Here is a 22679-nt window from a genome sequence, read left to right as displayed (position 1 = left end):
TAAAGAGAAGCATAAGCCACCTCCTAGATGCTAGAATCAAAATGACTAGCTTTATAGCTGTCAGAGAATGTAACGGTCTGAAAAGGCATATAATGTAAAGCCTTTAATGGTGCCACCTTGTGGCAAAGAAATCAAATTATAAGTTTAATTCAAGTATAACCAAAACCTGACTTTTATTTCTTTAAAACAATGAATCTTCTAGTAGTGATCTTTCCCATAAACATTACATTAGAGGATCCCATAATTTTATCTGACTTGTGCTGAAAAAGTTTCTAATCCTCATTTTGTCCCTATCGTGAGCCCATCCTGAGACTAAACTCCTTTACAGTCGTCCCTCCCCACTTCACGCTCGGACTTCCGCGGCCTTACTCTATCGTGGTATGTAAATAAAGAATCCTACTTGGCGGAAATTCATTTATCGTGGTAGAGTCTGGAACTGATGATCCGCGATAAACAAGGGCCAACTGTATTTATTCCCTGCCTATACTTCTGACACTGCTAAAGAACCACCAACGTTTTAAAATCCAGAATCATAGATCTCACCACTCAACAATCCAATTACACTTCCTGGCCCATTCATTTTCTCACCCCCTGAAATAGTATTTGAAACCTATAGTAAAACCTCGATACAACGAACAAATTCGGGCAAGTGGGTGTCCATTAAAGCCAAAAGTCCGTTATATGATATAGTGGGTTTTCCATATGCATATGTTAAGAAATTGACAAATTAGTTTAGCCGTTCTTACTTATGTAGACATGTTTGTGTAATTAAATGTATGAAAAGTTTAATTTCACAAAGTTTTCTATATGTGTTACTGTAATTTTAAATGTATACTGAATATGGTAAATGCATGCATTCACCAGTCACCATGCGTAACAAACGCAATGGCTAGGGTGTGGCTTAGAGCTGCCGGCTCACAGCAGAACTGCTGCAGAGCCCTGGCCAGTGTGGCTCAGTTGGTTGGGCACTGTCCTGTGCACCAAAGGTTGCTGGTTTGAGTCCAGTCAAGGCACATGCCTTGATTTCTTGCTCTCACATGAATGTTTCTCTTCCTCTCTCTTTCTCTAAAAACCAACTTAAAAATCTTCTAAATAAATAAATAAAACTGCTGCAGAAATTCATGCCACAAAACAGAACCAATTACTGAGGGCCACAAGGGTGATCACATGCTAATCATTCACCACTGTTTATGAGCTGTGACTCTTGAATTTAAATGTGTAGACTATAGTTGTACATGTGTAATATTTATTTATGTTGACGAAATCACTACAGTGTTTTTTCCAACATATGGCCTATTTGCTAAAATTTGTAAAAATAACAGTGAATTAGTAACAACAACAACAAGAAAACCTGGTAATTTAATTATAAGCAAATCTTGGTAAAAAAACATTTTTTTATTAACAGGGTATTCATTTTCACCTATGACATATGGACTGGAAACTTTGTCCATTATATCCGAAGTGTGTTAAATTGAGGTCAAGGTCTGCAAAATCGAGGGTCTTCTGTACTCTTTCCTCAAATATCCTCTACCCACTGCTTCCCTTCTCCACTTCCAGGTGGTGATGATGTTTCATACGTCACTGAGAAATTAGAAATTAAACAGAAACACCCGTAACTTCCTACCACCAACTTCAATACCTTCACACATCTGTCCCCACGCTCTCCACTGAGTCCCTCAGGGGTTACAGTGGCCAAAGTGTCCCTCACAAAAGCCAAACTCACAAGGGTTATGCTGCGAAGAGCTTCCCAAATTTCCCTGTCCTGTCCTGACCACCCCTCACCCCCCACTCCCCTGAACTAATGAATGCCACTGGCCAATCTGCTTCCATGCTTATTCCCCTATAACCCATTCTCACAGCAGTGACAGTGTGTTTGTTTTTTAATATAAATCAGCTTACTGCTTTGCTTAATAAATACTCTGCAGTGTTTTCCTGTCCAGCAGGAATTGAGCCCAAAAACCTAGCGATGCAGATGTCCCTGTGCTCACCTCCTCAAGCCCTCCTCCCTGACTCACTTCCTGTAAATACAACTTTGTCCTTTCTGTCCTTCAAAGTGGCTGGGCATGGCAGGGCAGGAATTAGCATGAGGCAAGAGAGGCACACCCTCTGCGAAGTCTAAATGCTGTTGCAGACTCCACCTCCTCTCCACTGTACACTTAAAGGGAGGATTAAGATAATCCCTACAGTCACTTTCCTCTCTCACACTTAATTGGCTGGATGTTTATTCTATAACAGACAGGACATACATGTGTATACATACCAATGTTACCATTCAGGCTACCACTGCCTGGGACACAAGAACTTAATTTACTTTGTTAAGGAACATATGAGAGAGATGTTTGAGGCTCTCTTATCTCAAAAGAAAACTATAAAAACAAAGATAACATACAAGCCCTGGCTGGTCTGGCCCATTGATGAAGGTTCACGGGTTCGATTCCAAGGGCATGTATCTAGATTGCAGGTTCAATTCCCAGTCCCAGTCAGGGTCATGCGGGAGGCAATCAAGTGAGGTGTCTCTCTCACAATGATGTCTCTCTCTCTCTCTCTCTCTCTCTCCCTCCCTCCCTTCCACTCTCTCTAAAAATCCATGGAAAAATATCCTCAGGTGAGGATTACAGAAAAAAAATAACATACAAAACATTCTATAATATAAAAGCATACAATACTTAACCATTCAGGTCCCTGAGGAAGGAGACAGTCTATTAAGATCAAAGTTTTGGGTCCCTGAGACCCTAACCTCTGTAAGCATCGGGATTTTTATTTTTTTTACTTTAACCATTTAGAAGAGAATTTTTCAAAATTATATACTTTCCTGCCTTCTTAGCAAAGTACACTTTCCTGCCTTCTTAGCTGGCTTCGTTTAACATCTCTCTCTGCAAGTTACGGTGAGGGAGGCAGAGGAGGGTTAAATATCCCAGCAGCTGGATGGCTGGTAATCGTGGTGCTGCTCCTGCTGAAGGCGGCCGACCGTACCAGTGTGGTACCAGTGTGGTACCAGTGTGTGCTACGTGCGGAGTGCGCGGGAAGAATGAGCTGCTTCAACTCCTACGGCAACTCGAGATAGTTACTATGACTATCCCTATTTCACGTACGAGAGGACCAAGGCACAGAGGAAGTATAACTTCCTCAAAATCACATAGTATTAGTGACACGGTCAGAACATGGCCCAGCAGCCTCACCCCAGGAGCCAAGCATTAAGCGCACTGTGTCGCCTGCGCTAGAGAAAGGAGCTGGCGGCCACAGAGCTTCAGCGGCTGTGCGTGGGTTAGAGCGGGGCAAGGGGAAGCACAAGGCCTGTTTGGGGGGGGGGGCTCTAAGAGAAAATAAAAACCAGACTCCTGAGCCATCAGGTCCAGGTGGTGCCTTTAACAAAGGGGCTGGCAGAGGGACCGAGGATGGAACGGCAAACCGGAGTTCTGGTCAGGGACAGAAACGTAATCATCAAACCACAAACCCTGGCCAAGAGACTGACCGCTGGATACAGTCACGATGATGTCAATGTCCTATAACTCAGAAAATAAAGATTATGTGTAAACAGGGTAAAAAATGTGACTCTGCAGCGAGAAGGAAGCAGGCACTGAGGAAGAAGAAAGAAAAGCAAGTCAACCCCAGGGACAGACATAGGATTTCTATGATTGTTTCGGTAAATTTGGGGGGAAGGTCATAGTGAAATCTTTTTGTAAGCACTCTGATTCCATAATTCCTTCTGTTTCCTTCTCTCTAACATGTAAAAATATAAGACAAAATTTAGTGTTTCTGGTAGTTAGATCGCAATGCCTGAACCAGCTCTGTGCTCTTTCTGTTTCACTATAAAATTTCGTTCTTTGAGACTCTGTTCTGTCAGGCACACGTGCCTCAGACATGCTCTGGAAACCAACCGTTTCACTGTCCTTCGTTTCAAAAGAGGCTGGAACAATGCGTTTGCCGCTGGGGAGGCTAAGATCTGGAGATGCTGACACACGTCCCAGGCGCTGCACTGTGGCAGCCTCACAAAACCAGAGCACACCCACATGGCAGACGGCAGTCCTGGACAGGCGTGCCGAACCCCAAGAACACACAGCCTCTGCTTCTTTGTCTTCTGTTTTTCTACCTGTGCCCCTAGACTGAGACCTGTCTCAGTGAAGCTCGTGGCCACCTGACTGCGGGCGTCATTAGAGTCATCACGCTGCCGTTTTTCTTCCACTCACCTTCCCTTGGTAGCTCACAACATACTTTTCGGGTAAGATGGAAACAAAGCTTCAGAGTTCACTATAAAGGTTTGCGTATCTTTGCTTCCACCATATCAGATACATTCTAGGGTTAATTCCCAAAGCTCAGCCCCTCAAAAGGAAACTTTTAAATACGGCTACATCATTAGCTTTCTTTTCCCAATAAAAGACTATCTTCAAATACAGGAACTATGAAATACAGACACACTTAGTCAAAAATACGCCTGCACTGCGTTGGCAAGCACCCCGAGTAGAAGCACATGGCCTGCGCACCCCACTCGCACAACAGCTGTGACAGTCGTCTCCTGTCACCATCCTAGCAGAGTGATACTGGCCCTGCCACAACACAATGGCTGCAGGTAAGAAACCAAGAGGGACAGAGGAGCCTGGCTGTGCAACACACAGAGCAGCTGCCCACAGGTGCACGCGGACTCCCCTCAGATGACCCTGGGTACAGCACCCTCACTGAGGAAGGCTCGCAGACAGTATCTGCCTCATTTACTATCCACAAAACCTAAACCTAATTCACATTCTAATGAGCCTAATTTCAAAAGAGGAAAATGTAATATGATTTCTGTATCAGAGTTTATATAAAGACTTCCAAAAAAGTTTGATGAGTCACAAATGCCAACCTGATGGCAAATGTCAACAGTAGGCGGCAGACCTTCTGAGGGTACTGGAGTACAGACAGAGAAAGCTGCTGACTAAAAGTATGCCCTCACCTTCTAACTTTTCCACTTGAGTTCAAGTATGTCTTTGTTGAATAAACAATGACTACAAAGGCACCATGGTCAGGAGAGGGAGAAAAAAGCCATGTGTGTGCGCGCGCGCACACCAACACCCCAAATATACAAAAAAATACACACGGGGTGGGAGGTGGGGAGGGCACTTTCCTGTGTCCATTGTGTTATCTTGCCACAATTAAGGATCTATGAAAGCTCTAGGATTTTATTTTGTCCTAATGATACCTGAATTAAGAAGCAATTTCATATTCACCATATTTTACTCCTTTTCACAAATATGGGAAACAGTTTGCTGCAATGAGTATTGAATGATGACTAAAAAATAGTACTACCCCCATAAAATGCCTATATGGGATACTGAAGAAAAATTAGGCTTCCTACTTAATAGGACTGCTTAGATTAAAAATAGAGAACCCAATCTTGGAATTCAAATAGCATTAGATCAAAAGACAAAAGTGAATGATTTTTAGAGATAATATGCCAAGACTAGAAAAGAAGGCAGAGGAGTGGAAAACTTTAGCACCTTAAAAAAAAAAAAAAAGCCGTATTTGAACTCTCAAAGACAGTATCAAGGATAGTATATCATGGAAAGTAAAACTAAATATGATAAAAATCAGATATCATTATGATAAAAAATGTTTTACAAATTATAATCTATAGGCTGCACAAGAATAATCAAACGTGATTAACTACATGACTTCAATTTCAAGAAATGTGCTATTAACTCCAAACAGATCTTAATTTGGTAGAAAAAATTCATTTCAGTAAGGCAAAATTAAGTCAGCAAAAGAAACAGGGATTATGTCTTAAAAGTAGTCACCATATAATTTATCCAAACCACTTCCGAAATTGTAAGAGGAACTATTAATATTAATGTCAGAACAACAAGCATAAATCAGAGCTGTTCCAGGCAAAACAAGATATAAGATCATTCTATTACCTGGCCGGTGTGGCTCAGTGGTTGGGCATTGTCCCATGCACCAAAAGGTTGCCAGTTTGATTCCAGGTCAGGGCACATGCCTAGGTTGTGGACTCAATCCCCAGTAGGGGTTATGCAGGAGGCAATCAGTATTTTGCTATCACATCAATGTCTCTCTCTCTCTCTCTCTCTCTCTAAAAACCAATAAAAAAATCTTAAAAAAAAAAAAAAATCACTAATTTAAAGGTGAGGAACATTTACAGATTCTTGTCCAGAGTGGAAATAATGTCTGTAATGTCTAGGAGTAGCTCACAATAACTTGCTTGCCATCTCTTATGTTTAGTAGAAGAAAGAGACTATGGAATTCATATGGTAAGTGCCAAAATAAAGGACACTAATTAAGTTAAACAGCATCCGCCTGGCCCTACAGGAACAGAAGGAGTTCTGAGTATTTCATTCCCTAGTGTGATTACTTGGACTCTCCTCCAAGACCCGAGAACTCCTTCAGGGCTGATTTTAAAAAGCAGCTGGAGTCAGAATGAAGCTGGGGGAAAAAGGATAAGATGTAACTATGCCTACACAGGTATTAAACTTATAACCTGACCAAGTCATCAACCAACTACAGATCATCTTGTTGCCTCTAAAAAAGTTTTATCTTCAGTTTTTACCAATGGGAGCTTCAAGAACTGGTTATAACAAAGGCATGTATCCAAGTTCAAAAACAGCATTTTCATGCCTTTACTATACTTACTACCCTTCACAGGATTATACTACCCCATCATGTGAATCTGTAGTCACTCTTAATTTTTCCATTGAAATCTCAATAATATAAAAATATAAACTAGATAAAGCATTTCCACTAGATGCCACAAACTGTTCTCTTCTAGGCACATTGTGTGTGTGTGTGTGTGTGTGTGTGTGTGTGTGTGTACACACATTCAATTAATCCTCTCAACCACTGTGAAAGCAGAGCTTAGTTTAAGGGGAATACAGCAAGACAGCTGGATTCCAGTTCCAGCTTCACCACTTGCCAGCTGTAATAGCCTTGGGTAGGTTACTCAACCTCTCTGTGCCTCCCTATTGTCATCTCTAAAGTAAAGATGATAATACTATTTCATAGAGCTATTGTTAAGTCTTAACTAAGTTGATATATGTAAAGCTCTTATAACAGCCTTGCTCAAAGAAATGCTAACAAGTATCAGCCATGATCATTATCTCCATATTACAAATCAAGAAACTGAGGCGAATCTGTTAAATAACTTTTCCAAAGTCATACAGCTAGTAAACGAAAAAGCCAAGATTCAAATCCACAGTCTGGATCTGGAGTCCAAGCTCTTAACCACTATTTTACACTGTCTCTAGGATGTCTTATCCCCAGTTTCAAATCAAAATGGCAGGGTCTTCTGTATTTATGAAAAGAGGTTCTTAAAATCCATGCAACTGCACAACCAAAGGACCAAGACATGGTAAGTATTCAGTGGAAGCTGCATTCAGACCAGAAACAGCAGGTCCCACCCTGAAACCGAGAGCAAGTTCAAGCACGACAGGTGCTTGTGGAACCACCAGGAGTCTGGGATTTCATACCCAGAACTGCCCTCGATTTTCAATTCCAAGCTCTGGCAGACATGCAGGTGCAGAAGTGCCCCACACCAGTGGGTGTTTGCAGTATCCATGAAAATTCAGGATGAATCAGTGCTGGGGAGCACCAAAAGAGGTTAGAACACAGTCAAGCCCTTTCCTACCCTGCTTCCCCTGCCACGTCAGCAAATTCCAGCGAAGCAGGCCAGGCGTGTCCCTTGCCACGACTTCTAAAAGTACGTCTTATGCAGAGAAAATCCAAAGGCAATGGAAAGATCACCTTACCTTCTTAAAAATTTTTCCATTTGGTTGTATTTCATCTTCCTCATTTAAAACTTCACGTGTTCCCAAGAGTCTTTTGTCCTTATATTTGTTTTTTGCGTACATAAAAACTTTATCTAGTGTATCACATCCAGGGTACAGTACAGAGGCCAAGCCATCAAAACTGTTAACAGATCTGAATGCAGATGCAGGTTTTGAATTTACAGGTTTTGCTTTAATTTGGTTTGATTTTTCTTGTCTTGACTCAGACAAAAAATAATATGGAATGTATGTTAAAATAGTATAAAGTGATATTATAAAATGTATGAAATATAAAAGAATAGGGTTGATGGTTTGTTTTAGCTTCATGGTAGATGGTTTTGAAGATATGTAGTTATTCATAAGTGCTCAAAATGTAGAATTAACAGATTTCTGTAAGAACCTAGAAGAAGAGAAAGAAAGATATTAGTTCAAAATCATTTTTAAATAACTTTAAAGAGCCCTGGCTGGTTTGGCTCAGCGCTTAGAGCATTGGCCCATGGACTGAACGGTCTCAGGTTTGATTCCTGGTCAAGGGTACGTACATGGGTTGCAGGTTCGATTCTCAGCCCTGGTCAGGGTCATGCGAGAGGCAACCAATTGATGTGTCGGTCTCACATGGATGTTTTTCTCTGTCTCTCCCTCCCTCCCTTCTACTCAATCTAAAAAAAAAAAAAAAAAAGGATTGGAAAAATATTTTTAAAATTTTAAAATAAAAAAATAAGTAACTTTAAAAAAAAAGTCTTCCTATTAGATAGGCAAATGAAGATTTTTTTCCATCAAGCAGCAGCTAGTATACTGGCCCCAGTAGAGTCCTGTCCATGCTTGATATTTGTAAGAGACTCATTATACCACATCTATTAACAATGGAGTTATCACAGAAAAGTTACCACATCATTCCGTAAACAGGTAGTTTTTCCAAACTAACTCCAAGTATCCATAAACACTTCCCAGTGGTGAGAAGGGAGCAAGCCAGAAGACCTACAAATGAATGGATACCAGAAATGTCCCCATCTCCTGTTCTGCGGTCTCACTACATTAGGGATGCAAGCACTCTGCATATCCACCACATTCGCTGGGGCCCAGAGGCTCCTGTGAGTCCCTGCACTCTTTCCCAGCGAGCCCCCACTCTCTCACTCCAGGCAGCAACAAGCACTGGAGTTGGCAAAGATTACATTCACTTCCCATAGTGGTTCTAGATATTCTTCAATTCAGATAGGTTAAGCTGTAAAGCAAGAAGGCAGTAAACTTGGTCATTTTATACTTCGCATTCATCACACTTACTGAGAATCTACTATGTGTCAGATACTATTCGAAGTACAAGGAATGTAACAGTGAACAAGTCTAAGTCCCTTCCCTCATGAAACCTACACAGTCACTGGGAGAGGTGGACAAATGCACTGTATGTAGCACCCAGACTAGGCTGTGTCCTCTGTGGAGCCACAAGGATGCACACTGCAGAAAAGATAAGCTTTTCTGAAATAGGCAGCCAAGTTATTAAACAAATAAACATCACTACAACAAGGAGCTGTGGAAAAGGAGAGGAGGGATCAGAATTGCTATAAAACATCTAAAATAGCCAGTTTAAATAAAAAAGTTACAAGGCATTCAAAGAAACAGGAAAGTATGACCCATACATACATATATAGGGGGAAAAGCAGGCAACAGATATTGTCCTTCAGAAGGCCCAAGAGTCTGATTTTGCAGACAAAACATCAGAACAGCTATTATAAATATGTTCAAAGAACTAAAGGAAACGATGCTTAAAAAATTAAAAGTCCAACTCTGCAGTTTTACAAGACAAGGACACCTCCAAATCTGCCCACGCACAGCTGGTGAGAAGCCAAGACTCCCAACGGACCCAGGGTTCTGTTCATCATGCCAAGCTGTTTTCTGACAATGTACTGAGTAATACTCTGGAGAATGAGTCCAGAGAATCTGGGGTTTTGCCATAAAGGGCATGGGGAGCCATCAAAGGTTTCTATAGAGGAAGATGGCACAATTGAAACAAAGGGTCTTGCCACTCCCAGATGACAGAGCTGCAAAGAATAGATGCACCTCAGTAACCCAGGAGAATGAGGTTATTTCATGAAGCACACCCTTTCTGAAATTTAATTTTGTATGTTGCATTTTGAATTAAAAAATAATATTGTGAGTTTTATTTATATAGATATAGATGTTTGATATTTTAGATTGAGAGGAAGGGAGAGGGGGAGAGAGAGAGAAACATCGAGGAGAGAGAAACATCGATTTACTGCCTCCTGCACAACCCATACCAGGGATTGAGCTCACAACCTAGACATGTACCCTACCCAGGAATTGAACCAGCAACCTCTCGGTGCATGGGATGACACTCAATCCACTAAGCCACACCAGCCGGGCTACATTGTGATTTAAAAAAAAAAAACAAAAACCTATCTTTACCTACAGATGATATGATTGTACATATAGAAAATCCTAGGGGACTTCCGGTCAAAATGGCAGAGTAGAGAAGCAAACTGAACTACTTCAGGGTAAAAATCATGATATCTATAATTTTATATCTCAACACTTCAGTGAAAACATGTAAATCAAATATGGCAAAATATTAATAGTTGTTCAGTCTAAGTGGTGAGTATATAGAGATTCATTTTATTATTCTTTCTCTGTATGGTTAATTTTCTTCATAATAAAAAAGGTTTTAAAATGCTCCTTAAAAAGAAGGAAGAAAAATCCTGAGTAACCCACTAAAAAACTAATACAACAAAGAGTTCAGCAAAGGTTTCAGAATGTAAGATAAATGCAAAAATCAATTACATTTCTCCCAGCCAGTGTGGCTCAGTGGACTGAGCGTGGTCCCATAGACTGAGAGGTCCCAGTTCAATTCCCAGTCAGGGCACGTGCCCAGGTTGCTGACTCGATCCCCAACAGGGGACGTGCAGGAGGCAGCCAATCACTGTTTCTCTCTCACATCAATGTTTCTATCTCTTTCTCCCTTCCTCGCTCTCTACAAAAAAAAAAAAAAAATCAATTATATTTTCATGTACTAGCAATGAACATTCAGAATATGAAGCTAAGAATTATATATACCATTTATACTTAGATTTAACAAGAAGTAGAAAATTTGTTCTGTGAAAACCACAAAATATTGTTTAAAGATACTAAAGATATAAATAGAAAAACATCCTGTTTATGGATTGCAAGACAATATTGTTAAAATGGCAACATTCCCCAAATTGATGTAGACTCAACGCAATCCTTATCAAAATCTTTGCTGGCCTTTGTACAGAAATCTGTAAACTAATCCTGAAATTCACATGGAAATTCAAAGTAGCCTGAACAGCCAAAATACAAACTTTAAAAAGAACAAAGCTGAATTCAAAACTCACTATAAAGCAATAGTAATCCAGACAGTCAGGCAACAGCAAAAGAACAGACAATGTAGGTCAATGGACTATAATTGAGGGTCCAAAAATAAACCCTTATATTATGCACAACTGATTTGCAACAACATGACAAGAGAATTTAATAGTGAAAGAACAGTCTTTTCAACAGATGGTGCTGGAACTGGATATCTAGATGTAAAACAACAAGCACAGGCCCCTTTCTTATACCATACAAAAAACTAACTCAAAATGGATCATATAAGAGCTAAAACTATAAAACAGTACTGATCGCTGAGTGTAAACACTTCAGGAAGAGAATAGTGAAAGGTAGAGGCTAGTTCTGGAATTTTCTGAGCCTTAGATCCAACAGCAACTTATGATCTTAAAGGCTGAGGGGAAGGAGGAGAGAAGAATGGAGACTCTGAATAGATGACACTACCTAGTTTGAACAAGCACCAAAAGCAGGTACTCTCAGGAAACAATCAGCCACCCAGCAGAGTAGGGAGGGGATGAGGAGGAAGTGAAGGCAGGTGTTCAAGGCCCCATATTGTAAAGGTCAAACTGTTGTGGACTTTGAGGCTGGGGAAGGAGTGTAGTTTGAATTCCAGTGTACACAAATGCATAATTTTAAAAAATAAATATATACAGAGGGTAGCTAACCTGAAGGTAGCAGAAACTGAAGGCAAGAAAATCAGATTTTAAAAATACCTGAAATACTGTCCTGGCCAGTTTGGCTCAGCAGTTACCAATGAGCCCCTAGTTCAATTCCGGTCAAGGGCATGTACCTCAGTTGGAGTTCATCCCTGGCCCTCGTGGGGTCTTATGGGAGGCGACCAGTCGATGTAGCTCTATCACTTCGATGTTTCTCTCTGTCTCCACCCCACCCCACACTCTATCTGATGATAAATAGGAAAAAAAGTGTCCTCGGGTGAGGAAAAAAAATAGCTGAAATAACCCTTTAGGTGAGGATGGCGTGGTGTGGAGCCAGCAGCTGTGATTCCCAGAGCCTGATGGCCCTGACGGTGGCAACAGTGGCAGCTGTTCATCCAGCCCCTCCCAACAACTGAAATATTTCTGCTTAATACAGCGAGAATCTTCTGCATCTGAGTCCTGAACAGAATAAAGTCACAAATTAGCACAGTGGCAATGCAACTCAGCTCTCAGCTGAGACAGAATGGTGGGTCAGTGGTTACATGGCTGCTGGAAAGGCGATAACTACCACTCGTAGTAACAATGGGTTTAAGAGGCCACTGAGTCATCCTGGTACATAATTGTGAAACTTAAGAAAGGTCACAGCTAGCCCTGGCCGGTTTGGCTGAGCGGTTGGAGCATCGGCCCGTGGACCAGAGAGTCCCAGGTTCGGTTCCCGCTAAGGGCACATACCTCAGTTGCAGTTTGTCCCCAGCCCTGGCTGGGGTTGTGTAGGTGGTGACCAGCCGATGTTTCTCTCTCTCTCTTCCCCCCTCTCTCCCTCCTGCACTATCTGAAGATAAATGAAAAAAAAAAAAAAAAATGTCCTCGGGTGAGGATAAAAAGAAGAAAAAGAAAGGTAAGAGCTAGAAGCACTCATTTTGGTCATAATGAGATGGAGGATAAGAGTGCCCAAAGTGAACATGGAGGAAATCTCCAAGATCAAGTTCAAGGACAGGAAACTTTAAAGGGAAACCACTGCCGCGACTGAGAGGAGGCAAATCCCAATGAAGAGACAGAGTGAGAAGCTGGAGAGGACAGTGTCACAAACGCCACGGGGAAGGAGAGCCGAGGAGCAAGCGTTCAGTGGTGCCAACCGCAACCTGCGTGTACCAGCCACATGCAAATAAGACATTAATTTTTCTAAAATGTTTTATACTAAGTAAAAATTAAACTAAGTAAAGTAAAATGACCCTCTGGCCAATTACTTACTGAAGTAGGTATGGAAAATCTAGACAACTAGAAAACCAATCGTAAGTACTTGATTATGTTGCCATACCTTAGAATGAGTCTCCTCTTTCAGAAAGTAAACTTGGATAAGTAAATCTGTTCATCTTTTCCTGTTTCACAGCTTCTAGTTTCCCAGTCTAGTTTAAGAAGGCTTCCTCCATCCCAGGCTAAACTAATGGTCACCTATATTTTTATAATATTGGCATAATTTTTACATTTAGATCTTTAATCAATATGGAGTTTATTTATCTACATTGTGTAAGGGAGAAAGTTAACTTTTTCTTTCAGATGAACTGCCTGAAATCACTCATTAAATAATCCACTCTTTTCTCAGTTAACCAAAATGTTACCTTCAATAAGTTCTCACTCACACTTGGATCTGTTTCTGGATGCTATTCCGTTACTTGGATCTATTTGTCAACTGCTTTGCTAACACCATATCATTCCAAATGTAGCAGATTTGCAGCTGTATTTCTCAACTGTGACCCGTGAACCAATCATATCAAAATTAGAGACTCTTTAAAATGATGCTTCCTCAGACATGTTCCTCTCCTTCCTCACCTCCCCCATACCTATAAATTGAAAACCCTAGTGGCAGGTTTGTTTTTAAATGGCATCCATGTGATTTTAGGTACAATAATGCTTTAGAACTTAGTGCTTTAAATATCTAGTAAGATCCTCACTATCTTTATTCTTCAAAATTTTCCTATTCATTCTTAGATTTATTCTTCCACGTAAATTTTAAAGACATTTCTGTGATGAAACAATCACAATATCAAAAGGAAAACAAGATTCAGAAAAAAATAATGACAAAATATATAAAGAGCTCCTAAAAATGAAAAATTAAAAAAAACAAAAAAACAACAAGCGCCCTGGTCGGTTTGCTCAGTGGTTAGAGTGCCGGCCTGCAGTCCGGAGAGACCCAGGTCTGGTTCCCACTAAGGGCATGTAACTCGGTTGCAGTTTGTCCCCGGCCCTGGTTGGGTCATGCGGGTGGCAGCCAACTTGATGTGTCCCTTTCACGCCAATGTTTCTCTCTCTCTCTCCCCCGGCTCCCTCCCACTCTATCTTTTTTTTTTTTTTTAATCCTCATCCGAGGACATTTTTCCATTTTTTGTACAGACAGAGTGGGAGGGAGAGAGAGAAAGAGGGAAACATCGACGTGAAAGGGACACATCGAGTGGCTGCCACCCGCACGACCAACCAGGGCCGGGGACAAACTGCAACCGAGGTACGTGCCCTTAGCGGGAACCGAACCCGGGTCTCTCCGGACCGCAGGTGGACGCTCTAACCGCTGAGCCAAACCGGCCAGGGCTCCCACTCTATCTTAACAAAAAAGGGAAAAATGTCCTCGGGTGAGAATAAAAAAAAAAAACAAGCAACAGAAAGGAAAACTGGGCAAAGAATTGTGTACAGAAAAGCCGAAAAAGAGAAAATGCAGATGACTAATACATAAAGACAATATGTTCTCCTTAACTTGCAATCGAGATTAAAATGAAGCCATACTGCCCTGGCCGGTTTGGCTCAGCGGTTAGAGCGTCGGCCTGCGGTCCTGAGAGACCCGGGTTCGGTTCCCGCTAAGGGCACGTACCTCGGCTGCAGTTTGTCCCCGGCCCTGGTCGGCTGTGCGGGTGGCAGCCACTCGATGTGTTCCTTTCACATCGATGTTTCTCTCTCTCTCTCTGTTCCTCTCTCTCCCTCCCACTCTACCTGAACAAAAAATGGAAAAATGTCCTCGGGTGAGGATTAAAAAAATAAAAAAAAAATGAAGCCATACCTATTTTTCATCCAACAGTTTAACTAATATATAAAAGACTGCAATATCCAGAGTCCATTGACACAATCTGGCAGTATTTAAAACACACAGAGCCCTGGCTGGTGTAGCTCAGTTAGTTGAGCACCATCCCATGCATCAAAAGGTCACCACCGGTTTGGCCCTGGCAGGTTTGGCTCAACAGTTAGAGCTTCAGCCCACGAACCAAAGAGTTGCAGATTCAATCTCAGCCAAAGGCACGTACCTCGGTTGCAATTCAACCCCAGCCCTGGTCGAGGTCGTGCAGAAGGCAACCAGTCTAAGTCCCTCTCTCACACTGATGTTTCTCTCTCTCTCTCTCCCCCACCCACCCTGCTCTATCTGAAGATATTTGAAAAAATATCCTCAGGTGAGGATTTAAAAAAAAAAAAGGTCACCGGTCAGATTTCCAGTCAGGGCAATTGCCTGGATTGTGGGCTCTATCCCTGGTAGGGAGTGTGCAGGAGGCAGCTGATCGATGTTACACTCTCACATTGATGTTTCTCTCTCTCCCTCTCCCTTTCTTTCTCTCTAAACAATTGATAAAAAATGTACTTTTAAAAAGGTTTCATAAATTGAACAATACAAAGAATGCTGATTGCTTACATTTTAGTTGTCATTAGAAATAAGCTTTCTAAGGGTTAAGAATTCTGATTAATATGAAATGTGATATGTGTTTTCAGTAAAAGAAGGTTTAAGATATACAAGTGTATTTTTGAGAAAATTAAACTCGTTTGTCCTAAAAAGAAAAGTACTTCTGAATAAGATGGAACAAACTAAAAGGGACAAGTTGTAGAAGGTTTCTGGAAAAGAAATCTTGAGAAAAGAATTTTATAGGTGATCAATAAGATTTAAATAAATTTAATTAAATAAGTGAATTTAAGTATCAAAAGTAAGCTGATGTAGAACTGGAGTTTAGTTTTTCTGTTAAAAGGACAAAGTTTTCCTGTATTATTGGTATTCTCTAAATAAGAGATCATAGCGAGAAAGCAAAGATTTTGTGTTTTATTAAATCATTTCCTGTGCTCTATATCACCAGGTCTTTGATTGCTTAGGTAAACCAAGTCTTCGTAATATTAAAAGAGCTAAATTTTACTTACAATTATTTAACTTTCTGTGTTTGCTTATGAAATCTTTGTCACTGTGATTAAGTAGATAACTAAACATTGTTTCACACTGGCCTACAATCCTATTTGACCAAATGTTCTGAAACTCCTAATATGTTCAACAAAAATCCCACATATATATAATTAAACTATCTTTTTCTTAACCTGAAAATAACTGCCATTTTTCAAAAAGATCCCTGAAATTTTTCAAAGGACACCTCTCTCTCTCCCCCCCCCTTCCTCTCTCTCTCTCTCTCCCTCTCTCTTCCTCTCTCTCTCTCTCTCCCCCCTTCCTCTCTCTCTCTCTCTCTCCCTCTCTCTCCCCTCTTCTCTCTCTCTCTCTCTCTCTTTAAAACGGGGAATAAAATGAATTAGGCCTATTTGATATACTAGAACATTTGAAGAAAAAAATAATCATTTGGTCTTTCTCTTTCTGAGAAAACTATTAAGTTTATATTTATTCTAACCTCAGAAAATGAGAACTTGGCCCTAAAGACACATATTGGGAGGGAGGAGAGAGAGAAGAAAAGAAAGGAAGGAATACTGGAAAGTCTTTGCCATGAATGTATTTAAATTAAGAAACTGAAAAGCAGCTGAATAGAGCCAACTACCTTTCCATAATCTTCAATTATCTACTGTAACTTTTAAACTTTTTCAGTCCTTTTAGTATAATAGTTAAAATAATAGTAACTCTTGGGTGGTCTTCCTGAACCACAAATACAGTGCCCAGGACTTCCCTAACCCTGATCCAGATGCTTTTTTTTCTTAATCCTCACCTAAGGATACGTCCATTGGTTTTAGACAGGGAAGGAAGAGAAAGGGGAAGAGGGAGAGGAGGAACCTCGATGTGAGAGAGAAACATGGGTTGGCCACCTCTCATAAGCTCCTGACTAGAGTTCAAACCCCCAACCTAGGTATGTGCCATGACTGGGAATTGAACTAGCAACTTTTTGGTGCATGGGATAACGTTCCAACCAACTGACCCATCTGGCCAGGGCCAGACACATTTTTTTCTAAATCTACTTTTATTCCATCTTCCTCTTCTAGATGAAGTCCAAGCCAGATGTTCTTAAAACAACGAAAACAAAATCACTAGGTCATGGCATAAAATCAATATGAAACAGAAAATTGGTCAAGAAAACAGACACTTTCAGCTTGATACAGAACAGGAAGTGTAGCACAGACATGCAGAAGCACATGCAGACACACGGACACTAGTCTCTTCTCTGCCACCAAGTACTAGGAGACCTTGTACAAGTCACTAACTTTAATTTGCTCACCATTAATGTTGATGGAGCTCAACTAAATCTATTCAAGACTATACTCTACTGATGCGTAGAACTCCCAGACCAATTTAGGAGCAGTGGTAATCATCAAACACTGAAGATTTAAATAACCCTAAGAGCCCAGCCGGTATGGCTCAGTAGTTGAGTGTCAACCCATGCACAAAGAGGTCACAGGTTCGATTCCCGGTCAGGGCACATGCCCAGGTTGTGGGCACGATCCCCAGTCAGGGCATGCTGGAGACGGTCAGTCAATGTTCTCTCATCGATGTTTCTATCTCTCTCTCCCTCTCCCTTCCCCTTTAACATCAACAAAGAAAAATAAATAAATAACCCTAAGAATCCGTTTCTTTCTTCTATATAAGATATTTTTACACATGCACACATTTGGGGTGGGGAGGTAGGGGGAAAAAAAGGCAAAAAATATTCCATTTCAAAAGTTCAAACATATTCCTGCGGATGAGATGGTCTCCAAAGAGGATACATGAACAATGGGTACAAGGAGAGCGTCACTGAAGCCTGGACTCCCTACTCATTTTGAATCACTGTCAATGTACTATCGTAACAACAACAAAAACACTTTGTAATAGTCTAAAGACAGTGTGGGTGGTCTGTGAGAATGTGCTGGTCTTTGACAGACTGATCCAACAAAGACGAGATGGGCTCAGATCTGGATTTGGTTCCCAGACAAGGAAAACTAACTGCCTCATCCCACCCCACAACACACACACTCACACCAGGTTTAATGCACTAGGTAAAATCTGGTTTATTATCTTCATCCTGACCTCCGGCATCTATCCTGCCCACACAGCTGAAAAGATCAAGAGTTGTACCCCAGAAAAGGAAACTGCCAGGTGGTGCTTCCTTAAGCAGATAAAGGTATGAAGACTACGGTCCACCAAAAAGCAGCAAGGTGGACTTTCACACACCAGCATTGCCCTTCTCTTATCAGGGCTGCCAGATTTAACAAATAAAAATACAACATGCCTATTTACACCTGAGTTTCAGGTAAACAATGAACAAATGTTAAAGTACACATGTCCCAAGCAGTATTTAGGACATATAGTAAAAAATTACTTGACGTTTACTGGGATTCCGATTTAAATGCGTGCCTTGTATTTTAAATATGTGAACCCTACTCCCATGCCCAGTCCACAACATGTGACAAGTAATTAGGATGATCAACCACACGGGTTTCCCTGGGACTGAGGGGTTTTCAACGACACAAAATGTTCAGCACTCAAACAGGCAAGTCCCAGGCCAATGGGGACGAGCTGGTCACCCTACAATCAATAATCTCATGAAATAAGCAAATAAACTGAAGTCTGAGCCCCACCACTAGTTAAGTTCGGTCTTTTCCTTTGAAATAGCATTCCTGTGCATATGTCATCATTTTTCTAAGACACAAAATTTACAGTGAGGATACGATGGAATGTAGTAGATACAAAGGACTTCAGAAAAATGCAAAGGTATTGTGAATGCTAGTTATTGGTATAGTTGGTATGGGTACAAAGTTCTGTTTCATGTTCAGTTTCAAAGCCAACAGGTACTGTGTTATTTATATACTTTATATGATCTAGTGAAGGTACTATTAGTTGTAACACTGGTTTAACTGCATATAAAAAATGTTCAATAAACTTGCTCCTTTTAGAACTACAGCAATAGCCCTGGCCAGTTTGGCTCAGCGGTTAGAGCGTCGGCCTGAGGTCTGGAGAGATCCGGGTTCGGTTCCCGCTAAGGGCACGTACTTCGGTTGCAGTTTGTCCCCGGCCCTGGTTGGTCGTGCGGGTGGCAGCCACTCGATGTGTCCCTTCACGTCGATGTTTCTCTCTCTCTCTCCCTCCCACTCTATCTGTACAAAAAATGGAAAAATATCCTCGGGTGAGGATAAAAAATAAAAATAAATAGAACTACAGCAATAAGTTCTGGGTTTGACACTGCCCCCCCAACCTCCACTTACTCACTTGAAAAATGACACAAGTCCCTCAACACCCCAGCTTCAGGTTCACTGTAAAACCGGGCTGATGATAAATACCTCATAAAACTCCCTTTAGGAACAAACAAGGAAATCAGGTGACAGCACTCTATATAAACTACAATACACAATATATGTTTTAATAGTACTTAAAATTGTTGCTTATACAAAACTATGTATATTATTAATGTTTTTCTTTTATCTTGTTTCTTACACCCTGTCAACTGAAATCAAATCAAGTGTAGTCTTACTGAGAGCTCAGGCTCTGGAGCCAAACAGACTGGGTTTCACACTTAGCTCTACTATTTACTAAACGTCACCTTGGATAAATCACCTTTCTAAGCCTGTTTTCTTTTCTGTAAAATGTGGAGAATAGCCCTGGCCAGTGTGGCTTAGTACACTGAACATCATCTCTTGCACCCAGACATCGCCAGCTGCAGGCTAGATCCCCAGTAGGGGCATGCAGGAGGCAGCAGCTCGATGTTTCTCTCTCTCATCGATGTTTCTTTCTCTCTCTCTAAATCAATAATATATTTTTAATGTGAAGAATAATATCTGTATCATAAGATTATTAAGAGGATTGAAGAGTTGCCCTGGCCAGTGTGGCTCAGTTGATTGGAGCATCTGAAAGGTCATGGATTCCAGTCCCAGTCAGGGAACATACCCAAGTTGCGGGTCCAATCCCAGGTCGGAGCTTGTACAGGAGGCAACCAATCAATGCAATCAATGATTCTCTCTCTCCCTCTACCCTCCTCTCTCTCTAGAATCCATGAAAAATACATCAAGTGAGAACTAAAAAAAGAGATTAAATAGTTAATACGTGTAAAGAATGTAACGCTTGCCTTAAAAGAATAAGGCCTCAAATCTCCTGTTATTATCATTATTATTCACGTTTAATACATTTATAAATTCAGAGGATAGAGGAGGCTGACATTATGTATCTACCCATGAACTCCCGTATGAAATAACAGTAAGCAAAATGATTAAGAATGATACTTAACACATCTTGTATTTGAAACTGGTACTGTACTATTACATTTAGCATTCCTACTTAACTAGTCAGTTCTAGGGAATGTCTCTCCATAAGCTTCAGTTAGGTGATTTCAAATTTATTTTTAAGAAAATTTTATTCTAAAATTATTTTTTTTGTATCTAGTACCTCTATGTTAAAATTTAAATGTCTCGGATTTTATGACATAGAACTGTTGCACCCTACTTTCTGGATCCAATTCCAGTCCCAAAGGGGGGTAGAGAAAACATGTGGAATATAACTCAGGATCACCTCTATTTAACCAACTCCACTTACACAGACTCCATAAATCTAAAAAAAAGGTAACCCTCAACAACCTTCCTAACTCTCAAGGTCCTGATAGTATTATGTCCACCCTTACCTTTAACAACCCCATACAGGACCTAAAAATACATAGGGGATACTCAGAGGTAGCTCTGTAGTCCATTCACCTATCTCATCATGTGGTATATATATCCCCAACCACCCCCTACCCAGACAGACAGACACATACACACAGGCCCAGTTCAGGGTTCTCAGTCATTTCACCTCAACTTCCTCATCTAAGGGAAAACCTATTGTTACTATACTTTCTACTTGCCTTCCCAAGCCACATACATGCCTCTTTCTATTAAATCCAAAAGAAGTAATTAAATCCTCTACACAGAAGTAGGGCTTTTTTAATTCAAGAATTGAAGGAGAACGGGGGGAATGGCATGTTCAGTCATCATTACATCATCCAAACAGTAGGGCAAGGGCCCTACAAAGTGCAGTATTTGACATATTTAATAGTGTGCAATAACTAGCCAAGACTGAATGGCTTGACTATATTAAGACAATATGAATAGGACCACTTACCCCTTTAGTACTTTTACTTATTCCAATTAGTACTTATTTATTCTAAGTATCCCCTACAAAATGGTTAATGAGAGCCAACTATATAAATATTTCAGAATATGAACTATCAGATTACAAAATGACATCCTCCTGGCTGATTGGTACTTGGGGGTCTTAATAATTCCAACTCAATCCAGCTAAGTAACATATTTAATATTACTTAAACTTATATCTAGGGGAGTGAACAGGCGGCTAATTTTTAAGTAAAGGTTGTTTTAGATGCATTAACAATTTTACTTTCAAATTTACCTATTTCCTTTACCAGAGTACAACAAAAATAAAATTAAATAAAATTCAAAGGCCAGAGGCTAAATATAATTGTTTCAAACATGCAAAATATTGTCAGCAAAAGTAAACATGCTTATAATGAAAGCAAAATATGCATGTTTGGAAAAAGATAGTTCTTCAGGTTACATTTAGCCTCTGAGAATGTAAAGAAATTGAAGTGTCTAAATTAGGATTTTCAAGATAATTTTGAGAGAGAAAGGAAGGAAGAGAGATGGAAACATCGACTGGCTGCCTCCCGCATGCCCCCTACTGGGGATCGAGCCCGAAAACCCGGGCATATGCCCTGACTGGCAATCAAACTGGGACTTCTCAGTCCAAGGAAGGCCACTCAATCCACTGAGCCACACCCACCGGATGGATTTTCAAGATAATTTTAAAATGCTTATTCTATTTATGGGTAAGAGGTACAATAGCTTAGGATAATTTTGCAATCTAAGTCTATCTAAGACTATCCAATCTAAGTCTATACCTTTTCTTTCAATTTCAAGGACTTATAAATTGTTCAGTGAGAGTCCTTGGATGTTTCCTTATCTTTTCCTCCATTCATCACCTCACCCCAGAAGCCCTTATCTGTATCTTGGCATATCAGTTAAAAACAGCAAATACATACATAATTAGAATTTTAAGTATATTATGGAAATATCTATGAACTACCTACAGCACAACTAACATTATATCGACTTCATTATTTGTACTACCTAATGTTAAATAGTTAAGAAGAGTAAGGTTTAAACATGCAATTACTTCCTTTAGTCAATACTTAGTCTTTTACTACATTGTATTTTATTAAAATAATCTTATTTTTCTTTTTAATTTTTTAAATAAAATATTTTCATCTTCCCATAAGTTCTCAATTATTTTACCACTAATAAAGCTTTTCTGGAACAATGGGTTTCAAAATTAAAACTCCTAGGTGAAGCGTTGTCTTCTCTCTCCTGTCCTCCATTCTCCAGTGTGCCCAGTTCTCTGGCCTCTGCAGCTTTTCCATCAGTGTTCAAAGACTAGACTGTGTTTTTAAAATGGCACAAAAACAAACAAATACATCCTCTTCAAGAACTGAGAAATATTTGGCATATCTCTAAGAAACCTTTTCCTGTGAAGCCAAGCAGACCTGCTGCTGCCTCTCCCCTTCCCAACTTCTTACATAGATCATTTTCACATACAAATGAAAATACTCTGAATAATTTCTCTCTACTGCATGGCTATGTGCACAGATAACACCTTCTGCTAGGAAGACTGGATCATCGAAATGAGTGATTAAGTCCTGAGGACAGAAAAACTTATCAGCTTTATATC

At 40.4% G+C, this 22679-nt stretch overlaps 1 protein-coding gene across 4 annotated transcripts in view; it reads right to left on the bottom strand.

Annotated features, from left to right (window-relative positions):
• ACSL3 (acyl-CoA synthetase long chain family member 3) overlaps positions 1–22679 on the bottom strand; it is a 67329-nt gene that overhangs the window by 26838 nt on the left and 17812 nt on the right. For 2 of the 4 annotated variants that reach the window (XM_036254426.1, XM_036254428.1), the window contains one exon: positions 7734–8151. In XM_036254426.1, the coding sequence (XP_036110319.1) occupies positions 7734–8111 (378 nt within the window). In that variant the 5' untranslated portion in view covers positions 8112–8151. Of the gene's footprint in view, positions 1–7733; positions 8152–22246; positions 22390–22679 lie in introns of those variants that run through there. The other 2 variants (XM_036254427.1, XM_036254429.1) reach the window with 2 other exon arrangements.

Source organism: Molossus molossus, unplaced genomic scaffold (assembly GCF_014108415.1).
Source record: "Molossus molossus isolate mMolMol1 unplaced genomic scaffold, mMolMol1.p scaffold_m16_p_11, whole genome shotgun sequence".
NCBI classification, from domain to species: Eukaryota; Metazoa; Chordata; class Mammalia; order Chiroptera; family Molossidae; genus Molossus; species Molossus molossus.
Note: the sequence above shows the minus strand (reverse complement) of the source record. Positions and strands in the feature narration are given on the sequence as shown.